Raw genomic sequence first — 24,957 nt, forward strand, 5'->3', positions numbered from 1 at the left:
TTTTTAATATTGTGCGTTAGTATTGACTCTTACATGCCTTGTTTTATATTTGATTTTTATTATTATTAAGAGTCCTTTACGAATATTATTTATTTAGTAAATATCTCTCTAATTATAAAACACAATTACCTTTCGAAACGACATCGTTTTTGTTTGGTAAACCGCTGTTTTTTAATGCCTGTTGCAAAATATCATTCTGTTCCGCACTTAAGATCGTAGTTCTTGTGGAATCTGCAGTATTATTCACAACGGATTCCAAAGATGCCAATTGTGATATAACACTGTCGACGGTCGCGCGCATTTCAGCTTCCGACGAGATAGGATTAGCTTCCGAGGATTTTGCGCTGAATTCCTAACAAACACAACAATTCTAATGGGTGAATTCTTAGCAGAATCGTAAAACTTGTAACGTGTTCTCGTAAAACTTGTAAGAATTTATGACTAGTATTCTAATTTTATGCGTATTTTATCGTAAGACGTATGATTATTCGTAAATATCTATGATTTCTTGTAAATTTTATGGCTAGTAAGAAGCTGTCTGTAAAAATATTGTATAAAGGTATAAGCATTTAAAAATTCTTACAAGTTTTACAGAAATCACGAACCTTACGATTCTACTTAGAATTTAGGCATTAGTTTGTAATTCTGAATCATTCTGTATAAGAAGTATCGTATTTACCTCCGAGGTAACAGAATGCATTCGCTTTATGTGTCCATTTAAACTGCCCAGCCTCTTAAAGACGCAGGAACAATAGGAACACGCATACGTTGATTCACCTTCTGGTGCATTGTGCACTCTGAGTATATGCGCCTTTAGATTTCCTTTAAAAGAATAGACAGTAAATTCGCAATGATTTAAGACATATGATATATGGTACACTTAAAGATGTTTCTGAATTAATAATTCAACCGAAAATAAATAATTTTTCATAAAAATAATACAAAAATAATACTAAAATATTTTTCATGTGAAAGATTTTGGAAAAATAATTGTAAGGATTGATAACAAAGGATTGATAACAAAAGGATTGATAATTTCTCTAAGCTTAACTTATTTCTTTTTTTTTATTGTATTATCAGTTCAGAGACGTTTAATATATAATTTTAAATTTCTTCAAACCTTTTTGACTAAACTTGGCGTTACAGAGACTACAGGCATGTGGCCGAATGCCCTTGTGTTGCCATGCATGGATTTGTAGCGAACTCTTTTGCGTAAACGCCCTGTTGCAGACGGTACACTGCACAAAAAAAAGCGTATGATAATACTTGGAATGAACTATCATTCCAAGTATTATCATCAATGTAAGTTGTTCCTTCCAGAAAGTGTTTACCTCAAAGGGCTTTTCCCCGGTATGTATTCTGATATGTCGTATTAATTGGCTCGGTTTTTGGAAAGTCTTCAAACATATGGTACATTTGTACATTGTTTTATGTTTCGTTCCCCTCTTAGTTTGTTTTACTATCTTCGTCTGTAGAGAAGTAAATGCGATAAGACTCTCGGGTATAAACGCGATCTGTTTATTAAAAGCACTCCCAACGAAAAAAGAATAAAGCGAACAAAGCTAATTACAGTTTTATACAAAACGAAGAAAATAAAATAAAGATAAAAATATAAGAAATAAGTACAAAATAAACTAACGCAGCATTGTCAGTGTTATTGAACTACTTATGAAACGTAATAAGTTTCTTTCTATTTACCCTGTAATGCTCGCGAATGTGCATTCGGTAGAGTGCGGGCTGCACGAATTGTTTGTTGCATAATTTGCATTTCCGCACATCCTCGCTCGCCCACTTTTCTCCGTGAAGTTTTAAATGCGCATCCAATTGGGCCTATTATAATATACATAAAAATAATTTAAATCTTTACAATAATTATAAATTATTCTGCATTATCTATTTCATAAAATTCGTCAAAATTATCTTAAATTCTTCATAAAGTACACATCTTTGAGCATTCTTGTGGCTATATAATAATTTAGGGATTAGTGTGATCGATGTACCTTATAATACTGTGCGCTGATACCAAGTGCGAGATGGAACACGCGCGTGCAAACGAAAAGGAGCGCGAAATTCAGGCAGTCTACGGCGAAAGACATATCGGAAGACGGCACTGTGACTCGGATTATGTCGTGTAACATAAAGTAATATACGCTGGCAGGCAGTGGGTACTTATATGGCAGTGCTTGATGCAAAAAGTAGGACGAACACAACGCGGTGAACCACCGAATTATCGTGACTATCGATCGGTCGTTTTGAAAAAACGTCTTTTTTCCAGAATCAACGCTGATAAAAAATGAACACAACATTGAACACAAAATTTGATTGTTACTATCGCATTTCGATAGTAAATTAAATCACGTATATACGTCGTATGTACACAGAATTTCGCTAATAAATCGTGTCAGGCGATAAATCCACATTAAAAAGTCGCTCGCAGCATTTTTCATCATCTACCGGTAAAGAGCATCGAGAAAGAAGAAGCGAAGTAAATTAAAGATCAGACTATTTATCAAGCGATTAATCATACACGGAGTTTTATTGCATTGTGTCCACGTGGTGATCGCAGTTCGTGGTGCAACAGCCAGGCAAAAACTCGATTCCCACTCTCTCTTTCTTTCTCCCTTCTCTTGATACTTTCTTCTGGTACACTCTTCTCGCCTATCTTCTCTCTCAGAGAACGTCGTATCAGAACATATAATAATTCTCTTTCGTATTTCGTATTTTCTTTTTTTCTGCCACTCTTCTCCGTATCTTTCCGCTCTATCTTCCTTTAGTGAATTTCATCTCACGGTGCATATAATAAAATTCTCTTTCTTCTTTTTCTCGTCGCAGCGTCCAAAACTGGCAGTGACAGTTTCAGACGATCTCGAGATTGTGGAGATTGTCGTGCTCTCTTTAATTCTTACACATTGCCGCCAGTATCATTCCGAAGGAGGACATTGCACTTTTTCCGGCACGCATACTATTAGCGATCCAGCCGCAGCAGCTTCCTCCCCGCTCGCCGTTCGATCTTCCCAAAGACATCCAATCTTCCTCGTCGTTCTTCTTCTTCTTATTCTCTTTTCTATCCACGAGTCGTCGTATTCTTCTTCCTCTTCCGATTGAGCGTCCTACACGACCTCCCGTATCTTCATCTTCTTCTTTGTCGTGCGTTTCCCTCTTCTGAGGGACTCGTTTTCCCTTTCCAGCAGTAAAATGCAGTAAAAGCAACAGCAGCAATAGCACTTCCTCTGCGATGATGAGATTTCGATTCATCAACGACTAGCTCACCGCTCGCATCTCGAATTTCCCATGTCAGACGTTGCTGTCAACCGCCATGGAATGAGTCGGCGATCTGCATAAGTAAACTTAAGACGGCATAACACGTAGGTCCGTAAAATTTTATGATAGACGAAGATTTTAGATTGGCAATATTCCAGATGAGATGACAGAAAAAGAATTGATGGTAACTCTTACAATGATTTTGCCTTTGCAACTTTTATATGTGGAAAAACTGAAAGTTCAACGAAAGCGTTTCAGAAAAATATCTCACAAATCTAGATATACAGTTTATTGCAATAATTATTCATAATCATTAATTGGAAATAAAAAATCAAACAAAACGTGACAATAAGATTAAGAATAATCTCTCCCGTTCTTAAAATTCTGAATTTTATCTCGAGCATTAAAAAAAATCCACAGATCGGATCGACAGATATATGATATTTTGCAATAGCAATTCTTTATGGCAAAGCGCATCAAATCACTAGAGCACAGAACATCTAATCACGTCGGACGTAGCGATTCAGGAAACGACCTCCGGCTTTGATACACCGCCCACCTTTGAAGAGAATGTATCGCTAGTTATTCAAGCATAGTATTTTATATTTCAAGCATAATCTTTCCAAAATAATCATAAATTTACGTTACATAAAATAACACACTCTATTCTGAATTAATATCGAAGAGAACTAACGAAGAGCTTCTTGTAAAAACACGTTACAGCGCATTGGCGACTTTACTGGATCAAAGACTGGAAGAATCAGCTTCGTAGAAGATCTTTGCACATCTCTCGTTATTCGGAAACGAGGACAATCTAAGCAGTGCGAATCATTGCAGCGGACGGGCGAATTGGCGTGTCAAATGTCATGCGGACGCGGGTAATGTGAATAACTCGAGACTGAAGAATAAAAAGAAGATCGACGACGTTCTTAAGGGACGGAGTTCCTAAAATACGATCTCGGGGAAGCGTCATCGGTTTCTTCGTATTAAATCACTCTCTTTTTCGCCGTTGTTCCGTACGCCATCGCAGATTTCGCTGATAATCTTCCTCTGATCTTCATCTTCTTCAACGCGTTATGTTGCGGTCAGATTATTATTCCTTCGTGTGTAAACATGAGCGTGAAACGCGCCTTTGCGAAAGATTACACTGTTCCTCTGACTTAGGTTTCTTCCGCGAAGAAAACTTGACCTTCCGTATGCATTGACGCGGCACGTGGTGTCCATCGATTGTTTTTATATCTTAATCCGATTGCAGTTTAAATGTCACTTAGAATGCAAACGATCTTGACGGAGAATCGAGTGATTTTCAGGGTTAATGCTATAAATAATAGCGAGTTATTATCGGAATAGCGGCTGTATATCCTCACTCTTCCCGGTAAAGTTCAACGGTTCGTTTCTTATCAACGGCGTAACGGCGGTCGCACTATCGGCACTTTTATTTCGCTCGACGATCCTTCCTTTCCGCTGTCTACTTTGACTTCTCTCGCGAATTCGTTTTGTATTTATTATCCCTCATTGGTGCACGTTTACCGTAGATTATCAATCCGAGACGTATTGAGTACAGACTCCACCTAAGCAACAAAAACGCACATTAATTATTTATGCCCGCAATTCTCTCTCCTTTTTGTATAAAATTGGTTTCACACGTTGCACACTGTGTACTAAAAGGAAACACCATCTGCACGATTTCTATCACAAACTTCAGTTTCGGGGAAAGGCGAGAGACCTCCTCGAAGACCTTTCAAGTTCGGCGCCAGAAAAAATATACGGATCCATGGACGAGACGTGTAAAAACTGCCGGAACGATAGTAAATTATGTTCCGAGAGAATATTCTTCCCCGTCGATGTTTAGCAGAAGACAAGATATTAGACTGTGAAGATCAGTGAAATTATGATATAGAAAAAATTGAGTGTCCCCAATTATCAATTAATATTACAAAGGAACAGTTCATTCGCAGTAAATTTCTATCGTTATTGTTTTGTGAGTTTTCTATCTCTTCAATGGTAAATTCCAAGGATACGGAATATGTGCAAGTAACTTTCGAATATGTGATCATGATTTAATCAATGCATCACGAAACACAATCTCTAAATAATCCAATAAAGAGAAGTTAAATAACGACCACGCAATTTTTGCGAATAGACAAACGTAAAGTCTTGCATTCCACTGACATACGGTCTTGATTTTGACAAAACCGCACGTTTCGTAGAAAGGATATGCGTTTGTAGATGCACGTGCACACTTCGCGAGTATTCGTTACTCACTGACGAAGCGTCTGTAAATGTCGCTTACGTCGTCGTCGTCGAAATCATCATATTCGTCGTCGTTATCGGTTCTCCTTTCTCTCCACGAGTTACTTTCAGATTTATCCGAGAAATGTCACAGTAGACGAATTATGTCAAATCTAACAACTCAAAAAATTCAAATTCGTATCATCTTTATATAAACAGCCTGTTTTTTCTCTACATTTTTTTCTTCGATCTCCTTTAACTCTTCTCTCTTTTTTTTCTTAACGTAATTATTATCTCTCTTCTACATATAACATCTAGTACATCTAGTATTTTTTTATTTTCATATTTTCTTAGTCTTCTCTATCTCTTCAAATATATTTTTCAATATTTATAATATCTCCGTTACTAAAATTAAAGTGCTTACATCGCTTTCTTTCCTTGACTCTTCCTTTACTTATAATAAATTGAATTCTTAAGCTGGTATAATTCTTTCTAGATACATCCATGATTTTCTCTACATTGATTCTTGTATCTAAAATGAGTATTTGTATACAGCATTAAATACACTGGCCGAGACGTATGATACAGCGACGCAACGCTTCCTGGAGTCTCCACATTTCGACATCACACGAGTGTTCACGCGTGTGCGTGTAGACGCATAGCGCGTGTCGGTGGTCAAACACGAAAGCAATCGGCGAGAGATCTGTGTGAGATCATGCGATTCGGTTGCGTAATTCGTGTGCGCCCCATTAATACGACCGCTGCTGCCGCCCACTTGCCCACGTTTTACGGCCCACGTTGCTATCACGGTCACGCATGATTGCTACGATAATCGGCGGTGATCCCGATCAATTCTTATTGTCTTCGTAAACTTAGAAGATTGTCCCGAATACGTGGGATTGCATCATACTGAGAAAACATCTTCTCCTAGCAAAAAACGCACTTTCTTCTACTATACTGATCAATTAAAGGGCTTAATCGAGAACTTAATTGATCAGTAGCAGAAGAAAGTGCGTTTAACGTGCGTTATCTCGAATGCATTGATTCATTAATTTCATTCCCTGCGAATTATTGCTACAATTATACAGATACTTCTATGAATATGTAGCAAAGATGAAGCAGCTAAATATCATTAATGGCTATGAAGTGTACAAGGCCGATCATTGCTGGCATACTTTGACGACGCTATGAGATAATGTCCTCTTAATCTTCGAGAGCATTGAAGGGAATTATTAAATCATCTCTATTTATCCTGCTGCAGTCAGCTATGGAGAACATGACGAAAATCGCGGGTTCCTCTTTTCTACGATTATTTGATTTTGGCTGGATGACTGGCGGCGAGCAAATAAATAACGGGTCACCGAGATCGACCCTTGATTAGACAACGTAACATTAAGATCCGTTTTGTTCAATATATTAATAGAACCAAATTTATTCTTGTTAAATTTTATTCGTTAATAAATAATTTCTACCAAAAAGAATTGATTTTTACCAATCGTTCAAGATGCTATAAAACAATGACAAATACAATTCATAGATTCGCGAGTGTTAAATAGGTAATTAGAATTTGTATGTTATCAATCGAGGTTTATGATCTCGACGTAAACTAGGACACGTGAATCAATTGAGGAACGAATAAGCGAACACGAGGCAAAACAACCAACGTTTTAGACCTTAGCCGCAATAATTATGAATATCGTATTCGCAATGATGAATGTTATCAGTGGTCTGCGCGATCAGCAGAAATACATTAGCAGAACAGAGCATCGATAAAGCAATCTTACGTAGCGCGATACAGCTTTTATATAGACTGTTTCAAAATCTGCCTTTTTGTGATTAAAATTTTAACTTATTAAAATTATATATACATAAAAATGTTGAATCTTGAACTGCTCTGTCATTTTACATACAGAAAAAATTTCCTTATGCATAAAATGTTAATAATCTCAAACTTACCTTCGTCGAAAAGGCATCCTCACACTCCGTGCAAAAGAGATTCTCCTCCTTTTCGTGTAGCAACATATGAGACTTGAGACTCGCCATTCTGGCATATTTCCTACCGCATTCGGGGCATTTTGGGTCACCGGTATTATGCGTTGCCATATGAAGCGTGAAATTTGTCTGTAATGATACCATTATATGAAGTTACTAGACTGAATCCATTGCATCCAAGATCAAGAAGCAACTTTCTCTCTTACTACTATTAATTTAATTCTATAAGAGATCGAGCAAGTTTATTCGACAGAAGTCCTCTAGATATACTTTTTAGTCATCATGTAATTGTTTTTCTATTTTCTCCATCATATAATTTCTTATTTATATCGTATATATTAATTAAAATTAGATACAGTGACATGTATTGTATAATATGAGTATAATGAATACTTGATAAATGTATCAGTTTCCTTAAGATAGAAACATATTACGAAATTCTTTTTTTTTTAAATCCCAATGATAGAAAAGATATTAAAAGACTTACTGGAATATTAAACGATGCTGAACATTTTGGACATCTATGCGGTTTCTCTTCGGCATGATTTTCCATATGTTTACGGTATAATGCTTGTTTAGTAAATTCTTGACTGCATATATCACACTGCAGAAACTGTGTATTCTATAACAAAATATTAATATATAATTTCATAATAAGAATAATTTATATTATATGACGTATAAAATAAAATTATATTCCTATATAAAGTGTTATATGTAAAACAGCCAATCTATTTCAGACGATAAAAATATTTTTCAGTTGTAGATATCAATCAATGATATTAACATACTTGCGAATTTACTTCATTTTTCTTTGGTCTCCCTGGAGATCTTTTGTAGACGTTTTGTACGGTATTAAATACAGGCGTAGATTTGCTTTTAGCATGATTGTTGACTGTTAACTGTCCTTTGTCTGATAACACACTGCTATTATCTCTAATAGGTAATAGATATTCTGTAATTGCACATTCATTCGTATCTTGTACTTTTAATTGTTCTGTAATTGCAGATCTATTTTCTAAATATTGCATCCGTGGCAGTAGATTTGTTTGTTGCATCGCAGTTCCTGACAGACCCTGCACATTCATTTGGAAAATAGGCTGAAACAGAAAAAACATGTAACGTCCAACAAACGTAGGCCATCTCGTCATTGCTCAACGCTTTTGAGATACTAGGTCGGTTTCTTTTAGCTGAATTTCTTGTGCATAGTTTATTTTTCCTCCTTTTTCTCTTCAACGTGAAAAGAAAAAGAGGAATAATAAACCATGCAAAAAAATTCAGCTAAAAAGAACAAATCTACTATTAGCTGTACATACCGAATGTAAAATAAAATTTCCGTCCGTCGTCTTTATCAGTGTTGAAGACAGTGTTGGAGATACCATGTTATTCTGTGGCATAAATGTGATTGGTGTAGTCATAAATTCCAGTGTACTGTCCTCACGTTCTGAAAAGAAATCTAATGGTTTGACATTAATAGAACATATACATGTTCATTAGACAAATTTTTATTTTATTTATTTAAATTATAATTCTGATAAGTCCAGTGAGCTAAACATGAAATTCTACATGTCGATAAATCTTTAATTATTATGCACATAGAAAGCTATATAATATATGCATTGCAGTTATAAAGTTATATATACAACTGTATCCTGATTCTGTCATTCTTAATGACAGTGCCAGTAGTTATACTGTCCTTGCATTATACTTGGTAAAAAAGTGGTACAATGACTATGCAACAATATCAAATTGTTATCAACAGTTACAGAATCAGAATATTGGGTATCTTCTAATTATTATACTTTTATTGTTTTAATTATTATAGCTATATTGTTTTAATGTATAATATATATGTAAAGTCTATCGCCTTACCATCTACTGCCAGTAGCGCATGACCATCATCGGTAGTGATAAAACCAATCACTGCATCACTAGAACCAGTTAGTTCCATAATCACATTCTGTTCCGTCAACATGTTGGTATATGTTTAATACCACAAATAGCAGTATCGAACAATAAACAATATGGCTCTCAGAAATTTACGCTTGCTTGTACACAATGATATAGATCCAACTGCAGATCCCAAATGTTCAACAGCTACAGTTTTTACTGTAACATAATTTGAGCATTAATAATTGAGCATCAATAATTATAACAATACATACAACATTGTTTTTTTATTTCTGCACTAGAACTTTCTTTCTCCCTTTAACTAAATAACAAACATATTTTAAGTTCCAAAAATGTATATTATTCAGCTACAGAACACAGACCTATTATCTGGCAGCCAATATAAATATTTGACTAGTTTTAGGCTACAATTCTGTCACATAACTGCATCATTGATGAATTATTAACTAGAATGACTATTAAATTTTAACATAATCTAATTACGACAAGTTCAAATGTTTGACCACAGTCTAGACTACAATTCTGTCTTATAATAACTCGAACGTTCAACAATTAACTCACTGTATTATTAACTGATCATTAACGCATCAATGATTACAGAAACCGTAATAAACTTTAATCTCTGTGCAACTCTAACCTACACGCAGAACGCGTCGTTTCTTACTTGTTAAATGTGAATCGCATAGGACAACCGTATCCGATTTGATGCGACGAGGTGTCCCGAGGTTCTTTGCCTTACTTTGCCTCTCGTGAATATTTGACTTCAGAACCTTCATCTACTTCACACAAATGAGTCCATATGTTGTTTTCTTGCCGATCTCCCTCTTCCTCTCATTACCCCTCGTTCACGCAGCGCAGATGCGTATCGTAGCTATTACCGGTTCACTGCTCGCGCTCGTCGCATCCAAGGCATGCACTTCCTTTCTCCTTTACCTTTTCGTTTCGTCAGCTACTATCAACGAATTAGCACAAATTAATTAACATGAATCGCCATCGACGTTCGCCACTGCCGCCATTCGCCGTCGTGTTTACAGTTTTACACTTTACAACAGTTCGGGCCCCAGTAATCGAAAATGAATTAAAATGGTTTGAAATTTTTATGCGCGTATTTTAAATTCATTGAATTCAATTAGATTCTAAAAAGTTCTTTTTTCAATCTTATTCTCTTTGTATCTTGTTCTGTTTTTAGTCTTATCTGATATTTTAAATCTCATATTTTGTTCCACTGAATTCAATTGAATAAAAAAAGAACCTTTTTCTTTATTCAATTGGATTCGACTGGATTCGTTTGGATTGAAAAACTGCATCTCGTATTCAGAATTTTGAATTGAGCAGTATACATAGAAAAAAAAAGATTATAAACAACGAATTATTTAAAAGAAACCGAACAAATTTAAAAGTTTTCGAATTCTTAGATTATTTCATTGCGTAGAGTATTCTGATTATTACTAAAGTATATAAAGTATATAAATTACTAAAGTATATAAAGCATAAAAAAATAGGGTGAATTTGTCTTATCTTACAATTAATTAAAAATTATACGTTCACCAATTGGTGCTATTTTTTATAAAATAAAAATTATACCGTTTAATCGATTGCAAGACGTCACGAAGAATCGAGTCGATTCATGTCGGTTTGTATCGATACTATGCGAGTGTTATTTATCAAAATATTTACTTGTTGAGGTTAAGGTTAATAATAACTGTGGCTCTCTAATTACGGAAGTAAATGTCGTATTAAGTTAAATACGACATTTAAATTTATTATCGAATCGGTCAATTTACGAAGGAAGCATGCCGGGCCCAGTAGAACACCGGAGTGTTACACCGCTAGTAAATTTTATTCGAGATATTTGTCGAGGTGTAAGTGATGACATTCGTTCTAATTATGTAATCTGCCTTACGCTTTTCTGAATTTTTGTATACTGTTTTGCATTTTTAGTCTTCAATTTATTAATTCAAATACACACATTTTCTGAAGAAATTGTGCCGGCTGCCTGGAAAACGAGTCATTAATTGTAACATTTATTGAGAGGTTATATCCAGATGTGCTGAATTTAATTTGATCGATGTTTTATGGAAAATTTGTATATTTTTCCTTCAAATTATTCTCTTCTTATTTGCAATATGCTCACATGATTCTTTGATATAGAAATGTAATAGAAATTTTGGAGTTTAAGAAGTTGCGCATTTGTATCACATATCTTTGCGATAAACTCTGAGAAGTTAAGAACATCAATTAGAAAATCTATTATATTTCCATTGCGTAACATATTTTTTGATAAGATTTTTTTTGAAAGAATTGAGCAAATAATTAAAAAATGTGTAATTTCCTTTAGTTTTTATATAACAGTTTGAGATGGTATATGTCTAAAATTTTATTTTTTGCAGAATAAAATTATACTGCCCCATAGGTACGCCGATGACCAATCCAAGCGTACTCAACCTCCACCGAATATACCGGGTGGTCCATACCACAAAACTTCGCAAATTTATTATTACACTCGAGATGCAAGACGAGAAGTTAAGCCGCCGGTATTAATTGGTGGAATAAAACAAATTGATTCAGGGTAAGTATAAACATATAGACAATAATTATGTGAAATAATATAATATATTGCATAATATATTAATTATAATGCACAATATTACAGCATATCAACAATTTTACATTTAAAATTCCATTAAGGGATCTATTCTATAACTTTTAACTATTATGATGATATCGTAATCGTTACAGTTAAGAATTACAGAATAAGCCTCTTAGGATTAAAATCAATTAACATGTATACAAAATCTTTTTGCGTGCAGCCACATTATCAGAATAATTAAAAAAATTGATTTATAGAAAGAAATAAATTTAGAAATATAAAAAAAAATCTTTTCTTAAATATATATATAAATTGAACTATCGATGTTAAAGACACTTTCTTGGAAACTTTTAGGAAGGCATCTGTTGCCGAAAAGAAATTTATTACTCCGGGGAAAACCTATAATGGGAGTTCTTAACTTCTCAGAATCAAGCTAACTATTAGTGTTATGTTACAAACATACTGATGTATATATAACATTGTTCAATTAGTTTGCTTAGCTATTGTATATAGAAAATAAATTAAATTGCTTTCATTTATTATTTGTTTAATTATTCATTACATCCTCTAAAAATAATCACGCCGTAAAATTATAAAAACATCGGGAAACATTAAGCTGAAATAAAAAATGTGTATACATATTGTTCTTGATATTTTACAAAATATCTGTTAAAATTTAATTAAATACTGTTGTAATTGAGAATTAAAATGCATCGCGAGATGAGGATTTCTAAATATGTTATCATGATTAAAGTAATTTAATTTTTTATCCATTAACAGTGCATAAATTAATAACAAACAGGAATGTAGTCGTATACAGATGTGCTGCATACGGCAGACATATACATATATAAGCGATCTCTCATAGATAAATATGATACATTATTACATACATACAAGATTAAACGCTTTCGTAAAATACTGGGACTAAAGTAATATTGACACCAATGCATTTTTGTACAGTTTCACAGTCAGTGGTTATATCGCGATATATCTAACAACTGCAGTACAATAAAGTACCTGATTCTAATACAATAACAACAGTCATGGCGAGCATAAAGCGTCGCCTATTAACGATTACACGGACGGGGAAGAAAGAGGGGAAGGAGACGGAAGTAAGTTTCCCGACAATAATTCAATATGGGATTTGATTCTGATAATACTGTATCATATCGTAAGTTTTCGTACGGAAGTTGAGGTAGCTGTTACGTATTACATTGATCATAAAGATCGCCGCATCGCGATCGGTGGCGGTCGGCACAAACCGGCTGCGTAGAAGTTTAATAGTTTGCCCGCGGAAACATGGTAATCCTGTGTCGAGCATGAGAGAGACGAGAGAGATGATAGCCTCCTGATAAGGCCTACAAAATATAGAATATTTAAGAATATATTTAAATTATTATCTATTAAATTAAATTCGAGACAGCTTTATATGTACCTAAATGTAATCTTATTTTTTTATTGCAATATATAGAATGTAGTGTAGATTTTTAAAATAATATTGATGAAAATAATACTCACCTAACTGCGAGGAAAGCCTGCACGCATAGTTCCATAAACCAACGGAACGGCGCAGCTTCCATTTTACCACCCATTACGAGAACCATTTCGTCAGTCAGCTTGATATCGGGCTCGAAGCCCAGATTACCACCGGGCGAGCTCTCAAACATAAAACCGAAATCAATGTGTATGATATGGCCTTGGGTGTCTATCATGATGTTGCCATTGTGACGGTCCTTTATCTGTAAGAGGTAGGTAATCACACTGTACGCCGCCATTGACTTGACAAAGTTGCGTCGAACGTTTTGGAACTCCTTGGTCGTTTCGTCGCCATGTTGCGCGATGAAGTATTGATACATGTCGCTGTCCGTTGTACGGCCGAGTTGATCTCTCGACGTTGCATGCGGTACACATTCTATCACACCGCACTAATGACAATATAATTATAAATGAGATATAATCTATCAGAGAACGTATTCATTACAAGAAATCAGTATCTTACCCCAGGAGCTGTGGCCACCACTCTGTAGGGAAACAGGAAGAGATTTAGCCCAACTTTCTGGAATACATTCTTAAAGATGCTGATCACTTGCAGGGCGAGCATGTCTTGCCTGACGTCATCTCCGACTTTGAAAATAGCAGCCTGCCACGTCTGTTCTTCTGTATCTTTCTTACTGTCGACTTTTCCGTTGGTCGACACTGCTAGCGCTATATTCTCGAGCTCATTGATGCCATATCTCTGTACTTTGAAGCGCGCTAAGAACGGTGCCTTGGCAGCACTGTAATTATAAGATAATTGCATAGTATTTTATGACAGAATTCATATCATTGGCTTTTTAACTATCTTAAATCGTACCTTTGCATAGGAGTACCGCTTTGATAATCTATATCGATGACCATCGCTTCGGGATTCGATGGTAGATAGCAACCAGGTTGTACTTGGACTTTTGCTAAAGCATCTAAGCACGCGGCTTTGCGTTCCGGCCCTTTAGGATACGGCCGAATTTCGCCCGAGATGTTAGTGATTTTGTCGAAAAAGTCGAACTCCCTCTCGTAGAATTGTTTTGCTGGGCCAGACAGGGCATTCAGAATATTCTTTGTCAACGAATCTAATACGTCGTACAGTACCGGATCTCTCATCTGCTTATCTTCGTCCATATATACATTAGTGTGCATATTCCATATCAACTGATGTGCCACTACCTAAAACATGTCAAGCCAAAGCACGTTACATTTAATTCTGTTAATTTCATACAATTTAAATTTTGCAATACTTATAGTACCTGTGATCGTTTAGCAATCTTCTTAATAAATTCGATTACGTAGCCCATTGAATCGTGACGAACGGCTTGCACTAGTTGAGGTATATAGAAGAGCACAGCGTCGGCGGGGTAGCTATCTAACACATGCACTGCGTATTGCGCCGAGATGGGATGATGCGGGAATTGTCGTGAGAAAAATGCCAGCGCTTGAATTGGAGACACTCTTTCCCATGTTAACATATAAACTAACTAAAACAGAATCCAAATTTTATAAATGAGATAACAATCTCTAATAGATCTAAGTAGGGATTGAATTTATAATTATTGACACAGAGTAAAGTTAAAAATCTCACTTCAGGTACATCGTTGAGAAGCGTGTCCGTTGTAACAAGATACTGTAATGCTTCCGACAAATGCATGACTGGCACGGGTTTAAGGCGCACTAAGCCGCAGATCTCTTTGATAATGACTTCGTGATTCTTTAATCGCACCGGTAAAAATGTGGCCAAAACGGGACTGATCTCCCACGCGAGTCGCGTATATTCTCGCCAGCGATCGTTCATCCCTTTGGCACGCCAGTCCGCGATACTTACTTCACCTTGCAACGCGAGTTCCGCTCTTCCGCTGGGATTACGCCAGACCTGGACGAGAAACGAGATTTTAATGTTTGAGAAGCTGATTTTCATTAAAGTGCGATAAATTACAGTTTTCTGTGAATCATTCAGAACTCACCAGTAACATTTCAATTTCAACCGCTAACAATTCGAGAATCAAATTTCGCTTCTTGATGTAATCTTTCACAAGAACATTGGCATTTACAATTCGTTTGCTGCGATTGCTGCGTTTGCTCAATGTATTGGTACTGGTCGACATAGGCATGGTACTCATCCACACATTGCTGGTAGATCTTGAGAAGTCGTTTGGCGTAGGAGCCAATGTGGCGGCTAACGAACCAATTGTCTCGCTTGGAATCATTGCGGTTGTATAAGTTTGAGATGTCACTATCTCAAACTCATTATCGGCTCCTGTCATCATTAAGTATTTCTTGTCGCTATGCATCACCTGCGAAGATACATAAAACAGAGTTATAAGTGCCAGTCGTGAATACAAATTCCAGAATTTTATTAAGAAAATAAAAAAGATAATTTCAAATTTCTCTCTATGTTTACAATAATTTCTAAATTATTTCTCTCTATATAAATCAGAAAATCTTAATTCGCTCCTTAATTTTCAACATGCTGCACTTACCTGCCAAAAACGTATGAGTGTAACTATGTCTTCGCTAAGCTGGTCAATTTCTTGGGTTGGCAACTGACGTTCTCGGCAGAAATAATCCAGACAATTGGAATAGACACGTTCTCGCAGGACGTTCTTACTTAAAGTTCTGCGAAAGTAGATCCAATTTTTCTATCATGTTGTCATTCACGCGACAATGAAAAAAAAAAATATTACCTCGGTAAAACGTCACCTTGCAGCAGTACTAAGCCGCATGAAAGAAGCTTAAAACGCACGCCGACCGCGGCGACGTGTCGTGTGATGCCAGGTTCTTCGCCAGATGCACCGACGGTCATAGGTAACGAGCGATGCAAGAGTAAAGCAATCATATCGACCGTCTCCTGGCAACAGTACTTGGCTGTCTCGACGAGTTCCACTATAAAGGTCACCCAGATATCGTGTGGTTTTACGTACGGCGGATTAGGACCAAGTTTACAGCCCTCATAGACTGCAAGAGGACTGACCTCCTGCTCGTTCGGTGTAAACAGACCCATTTTCTTATCAACGGTATACTGCCATGCGAGTAACATCTCTTGTAAAAATCGCAACTTTAAATCTGGTCGTACAGTTAAGATCCACTGCCAGCATTCGACCGCCGTGGTCATGGTTGCGGTCGTGAACAGTTCTATCTGCGAGCATGCGACTGTGTGTAATAATCGTCTGTGTATACCTAAAAATGCAAAATTTAATTAGTGCAAATAGAAAAAAAACTGACCAATAAATTACATCAACAAATCCAATTTTCTAAAATTAATTGTTTAACTCCATAAAGTTTAAAATTACGAAGTATTGATTAGTTTAAATTTACCAGGCATGGATATTAAAAGAGCGGTAGCACGCCAAAGAGCTCCTCGATGGATGGTATCATCGCGATCCTGACAGGCGCGGCGAACGGCTTCGATCAATCTCTCGACGACTTTATCTCTGCACTCTTCGAGAGTCATTTCCGTGATTGGCGATTCGGTGCGCGCAAGGGCGAGCATACCCGCTACTTCACCGGCATGCCATGATCTTGTAGACATCATCGACAGCAACCACGAACTCGCGCCCTTTGGACCGCGTGGCCTCTTATCCAAAGAATTTGTCTATTAAATACATTCCTCCGTTAATAAAATTAATATTGAATATAGTTACAATGCGTTAATAAAGACGAATGGCTAGTATCCGTTTCTATCAATGTAAATTAACTTTAATTTCAATTCAACTGGTTTTTTTATTTTTTTCTAATTCGTAGAATTAGAAAAAGATGAAAAGTTAATTTAAAATTAAAATTAAACTATATTGGTAGAAATTATTGGTCGAATTATATTAAGATAATTCTAAAACTTAAAGTAAAACGATGTGTGATACGTTGAAACATTGCTACATACATTTGCTGGAATTATTGTGGGAATCGCAGTATCCACAAATTCAAGGACTGAGTCAATGGCCAGCGACAAACCAGAATGATATCGCATGCCAGAGGACGGTATTTGATTAATGTACTCTTGTAAATGCGACTTGGTAGCTTGCGGCGCCCACTTCATGGCTTCCTGCACAATGCCCTTGCATCTTGCGGTAAAATCCTTCACGATAATCTGCAATTCACACAACATCATAGAAACTATTTTTTATTTTAATAAGTAAAGCGTATAGTAACATCATACCTCTCTTGCTTCAAGAGTATTCATCAACTCGATGCTGTATGGCGTGCCAGGTATTCTTAAGCTAGGAGTTTCTTCATTTGGGTCAAGTTGTAATGAGTACGATAAAATCTGCAATGATCACATAGTAAAGAAGTCTGGTAAAGTATAGAATACAGTAAAATGACAAATATACCTGTAATATGTCCAACATACTCCAAAGAACTTTGCAGTTCCACAACAGATGTGGAAAAGCGTCCACTAAAGCACTGAGGTATTTATCCGCCACCCGCCTGATCAATTTGTGAACGTGATTGAAACGCACCAGCAGAAATTGCGCGTGATTCTCGAGCTCCTTTTCACGTTGCTCGTCTTTCGGTTTACGTTGCATCACATCTTTGAATTTTGCAAATACAGAGTCCGCTACACAGCATATGCACTGCCACATACCGCTCTTGTCCTTCTGTAAATCGGTGTCACATAAGTATTCCATTATTGGTTGCAGACTCGGTTCAGAACTGTTAGCCACTCGTAAGGTCTCTGACCAATAGACGGAAAGCAAGTATGTGCACTGCGCAAATTGTAGTTTAGTCACATATGCTGATATGTCGTTTGTACTGAAAAAAAAAATTACAGAAATTTCATAGCAAGTTTGGAAAATTTAGAAAAATAAATGAATATTCGATAATAAAATAAAGTATATAAATTTCTTAATTAAAAATAGAAAAATGTCCACGTATAAAAATATAAAACATTCTTCAGACAATTGGCATTAATAGAACCGGGAGATTAAAAGTAAATCGTACCGGGTGCTTATCTTCAATACTTGACTCCGCAGCTCTTGTAGTTCATTCAACGAGACACTGTCGTTGCGCACCGCCGATGTATACTGCAACTCTCGCATTTCCAGACGGGCACTGGTCTGAGAAATAAGGTAAGGTGACTTGACGGCGATTTCCTTAACGCCTTCGTGCCATTCGGACGGCCACAATCTCGAGGAATGATCTGTGGCGAAACCCATTATTACGCAGTACAACCAAAAATCCTTAAACAGCTTTAGAAGTCGTTTTTGTGGATGCCTGATTGGCGGTAGACGTCGCATTAATATCGCAATCACGGGGATGAGAACTCCTAGATTTCCGGCGCTACTAGCTGCTTTCTGTAAATGACATAGTATATCATATAAAATAATATTTTCCAATTATTTCTGACATTTTGTCAAGATGACTAGTTTAAGTGATTTACCGTTGCAGCGATACTATTCGGCATCTTATCGCTGGCACGTTTGCCCTCAAGGCCCAACTGCACGAAGAGTTCTAGAAGATGAAGCAACAAATCGTCCAATTCCGACTCACCCTGCAGATTCGCCGCTATGTTTGCTAAGGCATTGGTAACCGCCTTGGAAACATGACAGTACTGTTTGCGGTCGTCGCTCGCGGCGTATGTTGCTGTACTCGATCCCAACGACATGGAGAACATCTGCATTATTCCTTCATAAATCTGCATTAAAAAATCACAATAATATAGTTATACAAACAATATTATAAGTAATTCTGAATATTCCGAGTGCTGTTCACCTTTGGTTCGCACTTAGCAATGATCATGCAGCCCAATTGATCCACTATAAGGAAATCGAGGTCGCTGGGAGTGCGGCAGAAGAGCTGTTGAAAAAATGGGAAAATCGTGCGCATTGTTTTCGGGGTGTCCTTTAGCGCCACGGCGACGTGACCCAACATGATCACGATGTTCTTTGATACCACTTCGTTCTTCAATTTCTCGTCACTCTCACTGAAATCAAGCGAAAATTATAATTTCGCTTTGACATGTGTTGACTAGAAAAATTGTAAATTCTTTCGATTGAAAGTACCCGTCGGATATGTCTGCAGTGTATAATCTGTTCGAGACACTAGCCACGAGCGCTGGAACGCAGTCCGGATTCACGGAATGTGCGGCTTCCAGAGCGATGCAGAGATTGCCGATGGCCGCGTCGCGAAGTTTTTCAAACGCAGTGTGTACTGATGACGTCGTCTGTTTTGAATCGCTTATTTCCTTTCCTTGGACTGTCAAAACGTATATGCATATATATTATATCTACTGTATATAATAAATAATAACTTTAAGATTAATTAAATTAATAATATATATAGTAAAGCAATTGTTTTACCCAGCACTTTAAATTGATGTTCCTTCATGGAATATTCACTGTGCTGTCGATATAGCTTCAAAAGAATTGGCGATGGTGCGATTAGGAAGTCTCGTAAATAATATATAGACGTGCTGGCTATGTTGGGAAATTTCTGCGCCAATTTTCCCAATCCCTCAAGACAAACCATCAGTAATGGCATGTGCGCCAGCACAAGTTTGGGCCCATGATTGGAATTAATCTTCTCCACGAGCCGTCCACACAAACTGTCCGCACCTGTGAATTAACAAACTCTCTGTAGATAAATATAAATATATGAATTTGTACAAATATATATAAAATGCAACATTTTGGTAATGTAAAGTTATTGATTGGTTATTTAGACATGGTACATGTAAAAATGCTTTGTAAATATCCCTTCGTGCTTAAATATCTGTATATGTAAAAAATATATTCTGAAAAATTAATATGAGAGAAAGTTTTCTACAAAATTTCATAAGAACAACATTCACAAATCTTAGGTCTTACGCACAATGGAAGAAATATTAGGAACGGAATAAACATTAAATATTAAAAAAATAAAGAATTAAAAATAGAGATTAAACGTAACACGCAATAAATACAAATAAGATATGTCTTATACCTTATTTGTACGTTGTGCATTTAATCTTTATATTCCTAATCTTTTTATTTTTCTAATATTTAATATTTATTTCTGTTCCTAATATTTCCACCATTATGTGCGCAATCTTACATTAACAGTTTATCTACTATATCAATTTAAAATCAATCAAACATATTGCGAGAGATTAATATCGTGCTAAGCAAAGATATAATTGTTAGTAATTATTAATAGTCGACATGTTAACCAGAATATAACACACGGGTAAATCAATATACCCTTGCCGATCAGCATTGAACTGATATCTGCAAACAGCGCGGACAAATCATATTCGCCGGATACTGGAAAAATAACGTGAGAGCTTTAAAAGATCTGTGCTTGGGCAAGTATCGCGTGATCGAAACAGACATTGATATCTCGCGGACACACTATCCATGCACTTAGAGTTATGAATATAATCATGAAACTCCTCCACAGTGTACAGATTATTTACTCTCATGAGTGCGGTGCTCCTAATTTTAGTAGAAGACACTTCCGCTTGTGATCTCTGTTTCGTCAGCGACAAATAGAGCGTCACCTCACCTGTTTCATCACCAATTGCCCAGACCAGCAGATCCACGCACGCGGAGTTGGCCATTACGTTCACCTTAAAGCGATTCACGGTCCGGAAATTCGTGTCGATATCTTCGCGCTCGCTCGCGTCGTGCTGCCGCGATTGCAGTTCCGTTTGACCCGAAAGAAACAGGCCCTTCACGAACTCCTGCACGTCCCTCGTGAACGGGGCCGGTAAGTCGCGCTGATTTTGTAACAACTCACGCAACAGAGCCACCATCACTAAATTCATCGTCTCGCTGAACGTACGATATGGGAAAATATGTACTTGACCAGAATTGTACACCTGAAAAAAAATTGCAAAAACAATTAGAATAATATGTAGAGGTATAAATACAAATATAATTTTTTATCTATACAAATAAATAAAATGAAAATAATCATGTGTAATATGAAACTTACTTGCTGCGCTTCTTCATCTAGAAATGTCAGGATCTCCTTAGTAAGTAATTTTTTGGCCAAAGCTAGTACACTCTGTAAATGCACCACGGTAAATTGCATCCCAGCCCTTCTTTCGGGACTCTCGTTACAACGCATCTGTGGAAACTGATTGAAACTCGACCCATAACGGCTGAAGAAATACGTCGTTGGATCATATGGAACTGACAAGAAGGATTGCAGTGACGGTCTTTTGCCACAGTTATAATCGTGACTGTCGTAGCCTGGAAATGCATTGTCAAGACAAGAATTAAAATTGCCGCTCAGAGATCGTGGGATGATGGGCCTGAAGTTTGAGAAACTGTGCTGTTTCTTATCGGACATCAAGCGATTTTCCGTGCTGCCCACCGGTGAGGGTGTTTCTCGTCGTGGAAAAATGCGGCAAAGCAACGGTGGATCCGTACATGCAAAGCGACCCATTGATCTTGCCAGACCGATTAACACCGGAACCAGACATTTGCATAGTGATACTGAAACAATACGTAATATCAGAACGGATTTCTTTTATTAATGTAAAACATATCTTAAAATAACAGCAAAATATAGCATTTATAATTAAAAAATGTACTCTATGATTAAAATACAATTTAAATTTTTTCTTCTATTTTTTAAAATTTTGGTTCAATTTTTTTGCTAATACAGTTTATTTTCAAATATAGGTTTTTTCTTTCAAAAATTATTATTTATGTATCCTTAATTTTGATTGTTGCAAAATCAAAACATACCGCTCTAAAAAAAATGTTTGATTGAAAATGGAACCAGAAAATTCTAATTATATCAATCAGAATTCTGATTATCTTAATTAGAATTTTAGTAGATTTAACTAGCGAATTTATTTTCAACTAGAATTTCATTAATCCAACTAAACAATTTTCTCAATGCATTTGTATTTCAATACATCTATTAATATTAGAACCACCAATTGTACCATTTTGGCTCCGCTAATCATTTAAATTCGATTCTTTCTTGTATTAGATACACAAAATAGAATGTTAAAAATATGCGAATAATAATAATATATAATAAAGAAAGGCTCAAATAATTCAAATAAAACAAAATATAATCAGAAGAGCTACGAGCTAAAACAAAACAAATTTTAATGTACATGTGATACAGTTGACGTTAAGTAAAATAAAAGTATTCGATATAATATAAGAATAAACGGTGTATAAAATTTAGTTACCAACAAAACTTATATTATTCAATTTTACACTGTAGAATCTGGATTAACCTTTTGTAAGGATTGTTACTTTAGCTTACTTAATACCATTACCAGTGACTTTTTAATATTTGATGAATACTTTTTGTAATCGAATCATGGCGTACATCCAGGATTTATTTTTTGATAACTACATCTTATTCATTGTTGGATACTCAGTAATATTTGAATGTTTGGCGTAAATCCAGGATCTACCTTCCATCGACTACATATAACTGAAATCAGGACCTGAACAACAAAGGTCTATTTTTAATCATTTTCATTGTACTTCTATAATTAGTGATCTATGTTAATCTATTGTAGTCAACCGCTTTCATATATATACTTGTTTATAACTTTGAAAATAACCCGAAGTGGTCAAAACATTAGTTTGATGTAGACATATAATATTTTTAGTTTGATGTAGACATATTTTTATTTTGTTTTTACTTTTATTTTACTTAATGTCAACTGTATCATATGTACATTAAAATTTGTTTTGTTTTGGCTCATAGCTCTTCTGATTATATTTTGTTTTATTTGAATAATAATATATAAATACAGTAATAGAAATAATTCTAATAATATCAAAATAATGTCCAAAAAAGAATGGCAGGAAATGGACAAGTTGGCACCTTCTCAGTTCTTGTAGAATACTATTGGTGGTTCTAATGTTAATACTTACTCTTTGCTTGCAAGCCCCTATTGCTATTTTGATCCTTGTATCCACGTATTAGATTGGTCAGGACAGCGAGTATCTCGACCTGCGTTGAAATGATTTCTTCTCGTACCGGTTCACACCTGGCCGCCACATCACTCAGCAGTGTGTTCAGACAGAAGCTGAAACGTTCCGCAACCGGCACCCGTTCGGCGAGCGAACATTTTACCTCATCCCGCCACACCGCCTTTGGAAGACCACGTAACAATCTCAAGAGATATGGCAAAATTTTATCCCGGTGTTGCAGACCAGACTCCAAAAAATAAATCCCTAATGCAATAGTCGCATCCTGACCCCTCTGATCCAGACGAAATACACCCTGAGTAGATTCTTGCGGACATAACTTGTACAGTTTTGCTACCTGTAATTAAGTATAAAAAATATTATTTTTATCTCTTGATAAAAAGTACATTAATTCTTTGGTCAAGGAAAATAAAATAAGATAAGCTTTTTTAAAAGAGAGAAAATCTCTGATAAAATATTTTAAAATATTGCATCATATTTTAATAATTTATATTCTAATTAATATTTCAAATACGATAGAGAACGCTAATTAATATTAATATTATGTATATAATTATTACAATATGTATATATATATATATATATATATAAAATAATATATAGTATATAATCTTATAAACAATATTAAGACTTTAGAATATAATCTTATATTTTATATATTTTATATTTATTATATATAATCTTGTATTTTATCAATTTTATAAATAATCATAATCTTATAAAATGCCGATTTCTCTTTGCATTTTACAAATAATTGTATATTTATCATGTAATCTTGACATATTACGTTGACTGCGTAATTTCTGGAGTGTATTTTTGTACACCGCGGCAAAAGTACATTGTTACTTTTCTAAGACTTTTTTTAAAGTCATTATGTAAGCTGCAATCATAATTTTTTATAAGACAACGTTAATTATTACGCATCGTAAACTATAATTTCCAGAAGTGGTACGATATCCTTGTGGATTATGTCATAACATGAAACGTCAGGACGTCAGCTGATATTTCCTGTTGTTAACCCTGATAAAATCGATGGAAAACGCGGAGTGCGATAGGTGTCCGTGATTGAGAAATAGACGTTCAATCGGAGAATTCTTTCGGGAAGATTCTACTTACTTTTTCCCACGGCGTGGGTTTGATAGCGGCCAAACATCTTGCCAATTGTTGGACGGCGTTTGAGAAAAACAACCTCTCATCCGCCATCATCTTGCAGCCGACTGAGCCGACTGAACGCCAATCGCCAAGTCGCCAGTATTGCCACTCAGGACCGTTTAAAGGAGGGGTGCATAGCATGCACTTCCAATACTTTCCAATAAGGGGCTCCGAATTTTTTTTATTTAAATATATCTATTTTATATTTATTTTTTCTCTCTATTTTATTTTATCTCTATTCAAATTAATTTGCACGTGCAAATAATCTTTTTCCCGTAGTACACAAATCGAAATTTGTTTTTTTTTGGGCTGATCGTCACACATATAAATAATATTTATTTATATTTTATTTATACTTTATAAAAGTAGAAAGTAATTTAAATTTAAATTTAATAAAATTTTTGT

General features: G+C 35.7%; 3 protein-coding genes across 9 annotated transcripts in view; 1 reads left to right on the forward strand and 2 right to left on the reverse strand.

The window, feature by feature from the left end:
* LOC108769194 (zinc finger protein 236) overlaps window positions 1-10,415 on the reverse strand; it is a 16,457-nt gene extending 6,042 nt beyond the window's left edge. For 2 of the 4 annotated variants that reach the window (XM_018520049.1, XM_018520048.1), the window contains exons 1-11: window positions 10,061-10,415; window positions 9,358-9,594; window positions 8,802-8,941; window positions 8,277-8,585; window positions 7,973-8,107; window positions 7,450-7,614; window positions 1,699-1,830; window positions 1,332-1,469; window positions 1,121-1,238; window positions 680-822; window positions 130-352 (exon numbers count right to left, since the gene is read on the reverse strand). In XM_018520049.1, the coding sequence (XP_018375551.1) occupies window positions 130-352; window positions 680-822; window positions 1,121-1,238; window positions 1,332-1,469; window positions 1,699-1,830; window positions 7,450-7,614; window positions 7,973-8,107; window positions 8,277-8,585; window positions 8,802-8,941; window positions 9,358-9,460 (1,606 nt within the window). In that variant the 5' untranslated portion in view covers window positions 9,461-9,594; window positions 10,061-10,415. Of the gene's footprint in view, window positions 1-129; window positions 353-679; window positions 823-1,120; window positions 1,239-1,331; window positions 1,470-1,698; window positions 1,831-2,000; window positions 2,376-7,449; window positions 7,615-7,972; window positions 8,108-8,276; window positions 8,586-8,801; window positions 8,942-9,357; window positions 9,595-10,060 lie in introns of those variants that run through there. The other 2 variants (XM_018520050.1, XM_018520051.1) reach the window with 2 other exon arrangements.
* Window positions 10,416-11,051: 636 nt separating this feature from the next.
* LOC108769187 (NADH dehydrogenase [ubiquinone] 1 alpha subcomplex subunit 7) lies at window positions 11,052-12,521 on the forward strand. Its single transcript, XM_018520030.1, has 3 exons — window positions 11,052-11,258; window positions 11,787-11,965; window positions 12,341-12,521. The coding sequence occupies exons 1-3, from the start codon at window positions 11,190-11,192 to the stop codon at window positions 12,402-12,404; spliced, it is 312 nt and encodes a 103-aa protein (XP_018375532.1). The 5' UTR covers window positions 11,052-11,189; the 3' UTR covers window positions 12,405-12,521.
* Window positions 12,522-12,637: 116 nt separating this feature from the next.
* Pi4KIIIalpha (phosphatidylinositol 4-kinase III alpha) lies at window positions 12,638-24,612 on the reverse strand. 4 transcript variants are annotated; one of them, XM_018520058.1, is made up of 23 exons: window positions 24,517-24,612; window positions 23,344-23,737; window positions 21,425-21,930; window positions 20,993-21,308; window positions 20,689-20,751; window positions 19,810-20,064; window positions 19,513-19,705; window positions 19,223-19,433; window positions 18,891-19,145; window positions 18,452-18,804; window positions 17,842-18,262; window positions 17,670-17,777; window positions 17,394-17,600; window positions 16,832-17,108; window positions 16,201-16,693; window positions 15,997-16,132; window positions 15,481-15,810; window positions 15,102-15,389; window positions 14,770-14,997; window positions 14,343-14,689; window positions 13,989-14,265; window positions 13,508-13,914; window positions 12,638-13,347 (listed from the first exon to the last, which is right to left on the reverse strand). In XM_018520058.1, the coding sequence occupies exons 1-23, from the start codon at window positions 24,604-24,606 to the stop codon at window positions 13,122-13,124; spliced, it is 6,381 nt and encodes a 2,126-aa protein (XP_018375560.1). In that variant the 5' UTR covers window positions 24,607-24,612; the 3' UTR covers window positions 12,638-13,121. The 4 variants fall into 4 exon arrangements, with proteins under 4 accessions (XP_018375560.1, XP_018375561.1, XP_018375562.1 ...); XM_018520059.1 differs by having other exon boundaries at window positions 23,344-23,733; window positions 24,513-24,612; XM_018520060.1 differs by lacking the exon at window positions 20,689-20,751.
* Window positions 24,613-24,957: the final 345 nt, after the last annotated feature.

Source organism: Trachymyrmex cornetzi, unplaced genomic scaffold, assembly GCF_001594075.2.
Source record: "Trachymyrmex cornetzi isolate Tcor2-1 unplaced genomic scaffold, Tcor1.1 scaffold875, whole genome shotgun sequence".
In the NCBI taxonomy this organism is placed as follows: domain Eukaryota; kingdom Metazoa; phylum Arthropoda; class Insecta; order Hymenoptera; family Formicidae; genus Trachymyrmex; species Trachymyrmex cornetzi.

What these genes read in the sequence shown, in the direction of transcription:
- LOC108769187 (XM_018520030.1), top strand. Translation starts at nt 11,190, where the DNA reads ATGCCGGGCCCAGTAGAACACCGGAGTGTTACACCGCTAGTAAATTTT. An exon ending in TTCGAGATATTTGTCGAGGT is followed by an intron (nt 11,259 to 11,786) that starts GTAAGTGATGAC and finishes TATTTTTTGCAG; the next exon opens with AATAAAATTATACTGCCCCA. An exon ending in ATAAAACAAATTGATTCAGG is followed by an intron (nt 11,966 to 12,340) that starts GTAAGTATAAAC and finishes GGAAACTTTTAG; the next exon opens with GAAGGCATCTGTTGCCGAAA.
- Pi4KIIIalpha (XM_018520058.1), bottom strand. Translation starts at nt 24,606, where the DNA reads ATGATGGCGGATGAGAGGTTGTTTTTCTCAAACGCCGTCCAACAATTG. An exon ending in TCTTTTAATATCCATGCCTG is followed by an intron (nt 16,694 to 16,831) that starts GTAAATTTAAAC and finishes TTGCATTTTTAG; the next exon opens with GTATACACAGACGATTATTA. An exon ending in TTCTCAACGATGTACCTGAA is followed by an intron (nt 14,998 to 15,101) that starts GTGAGATTTTTA and finishes ATTCTGTTTTAG; the next exon opens with TTAGTTTATATGTTAACATG.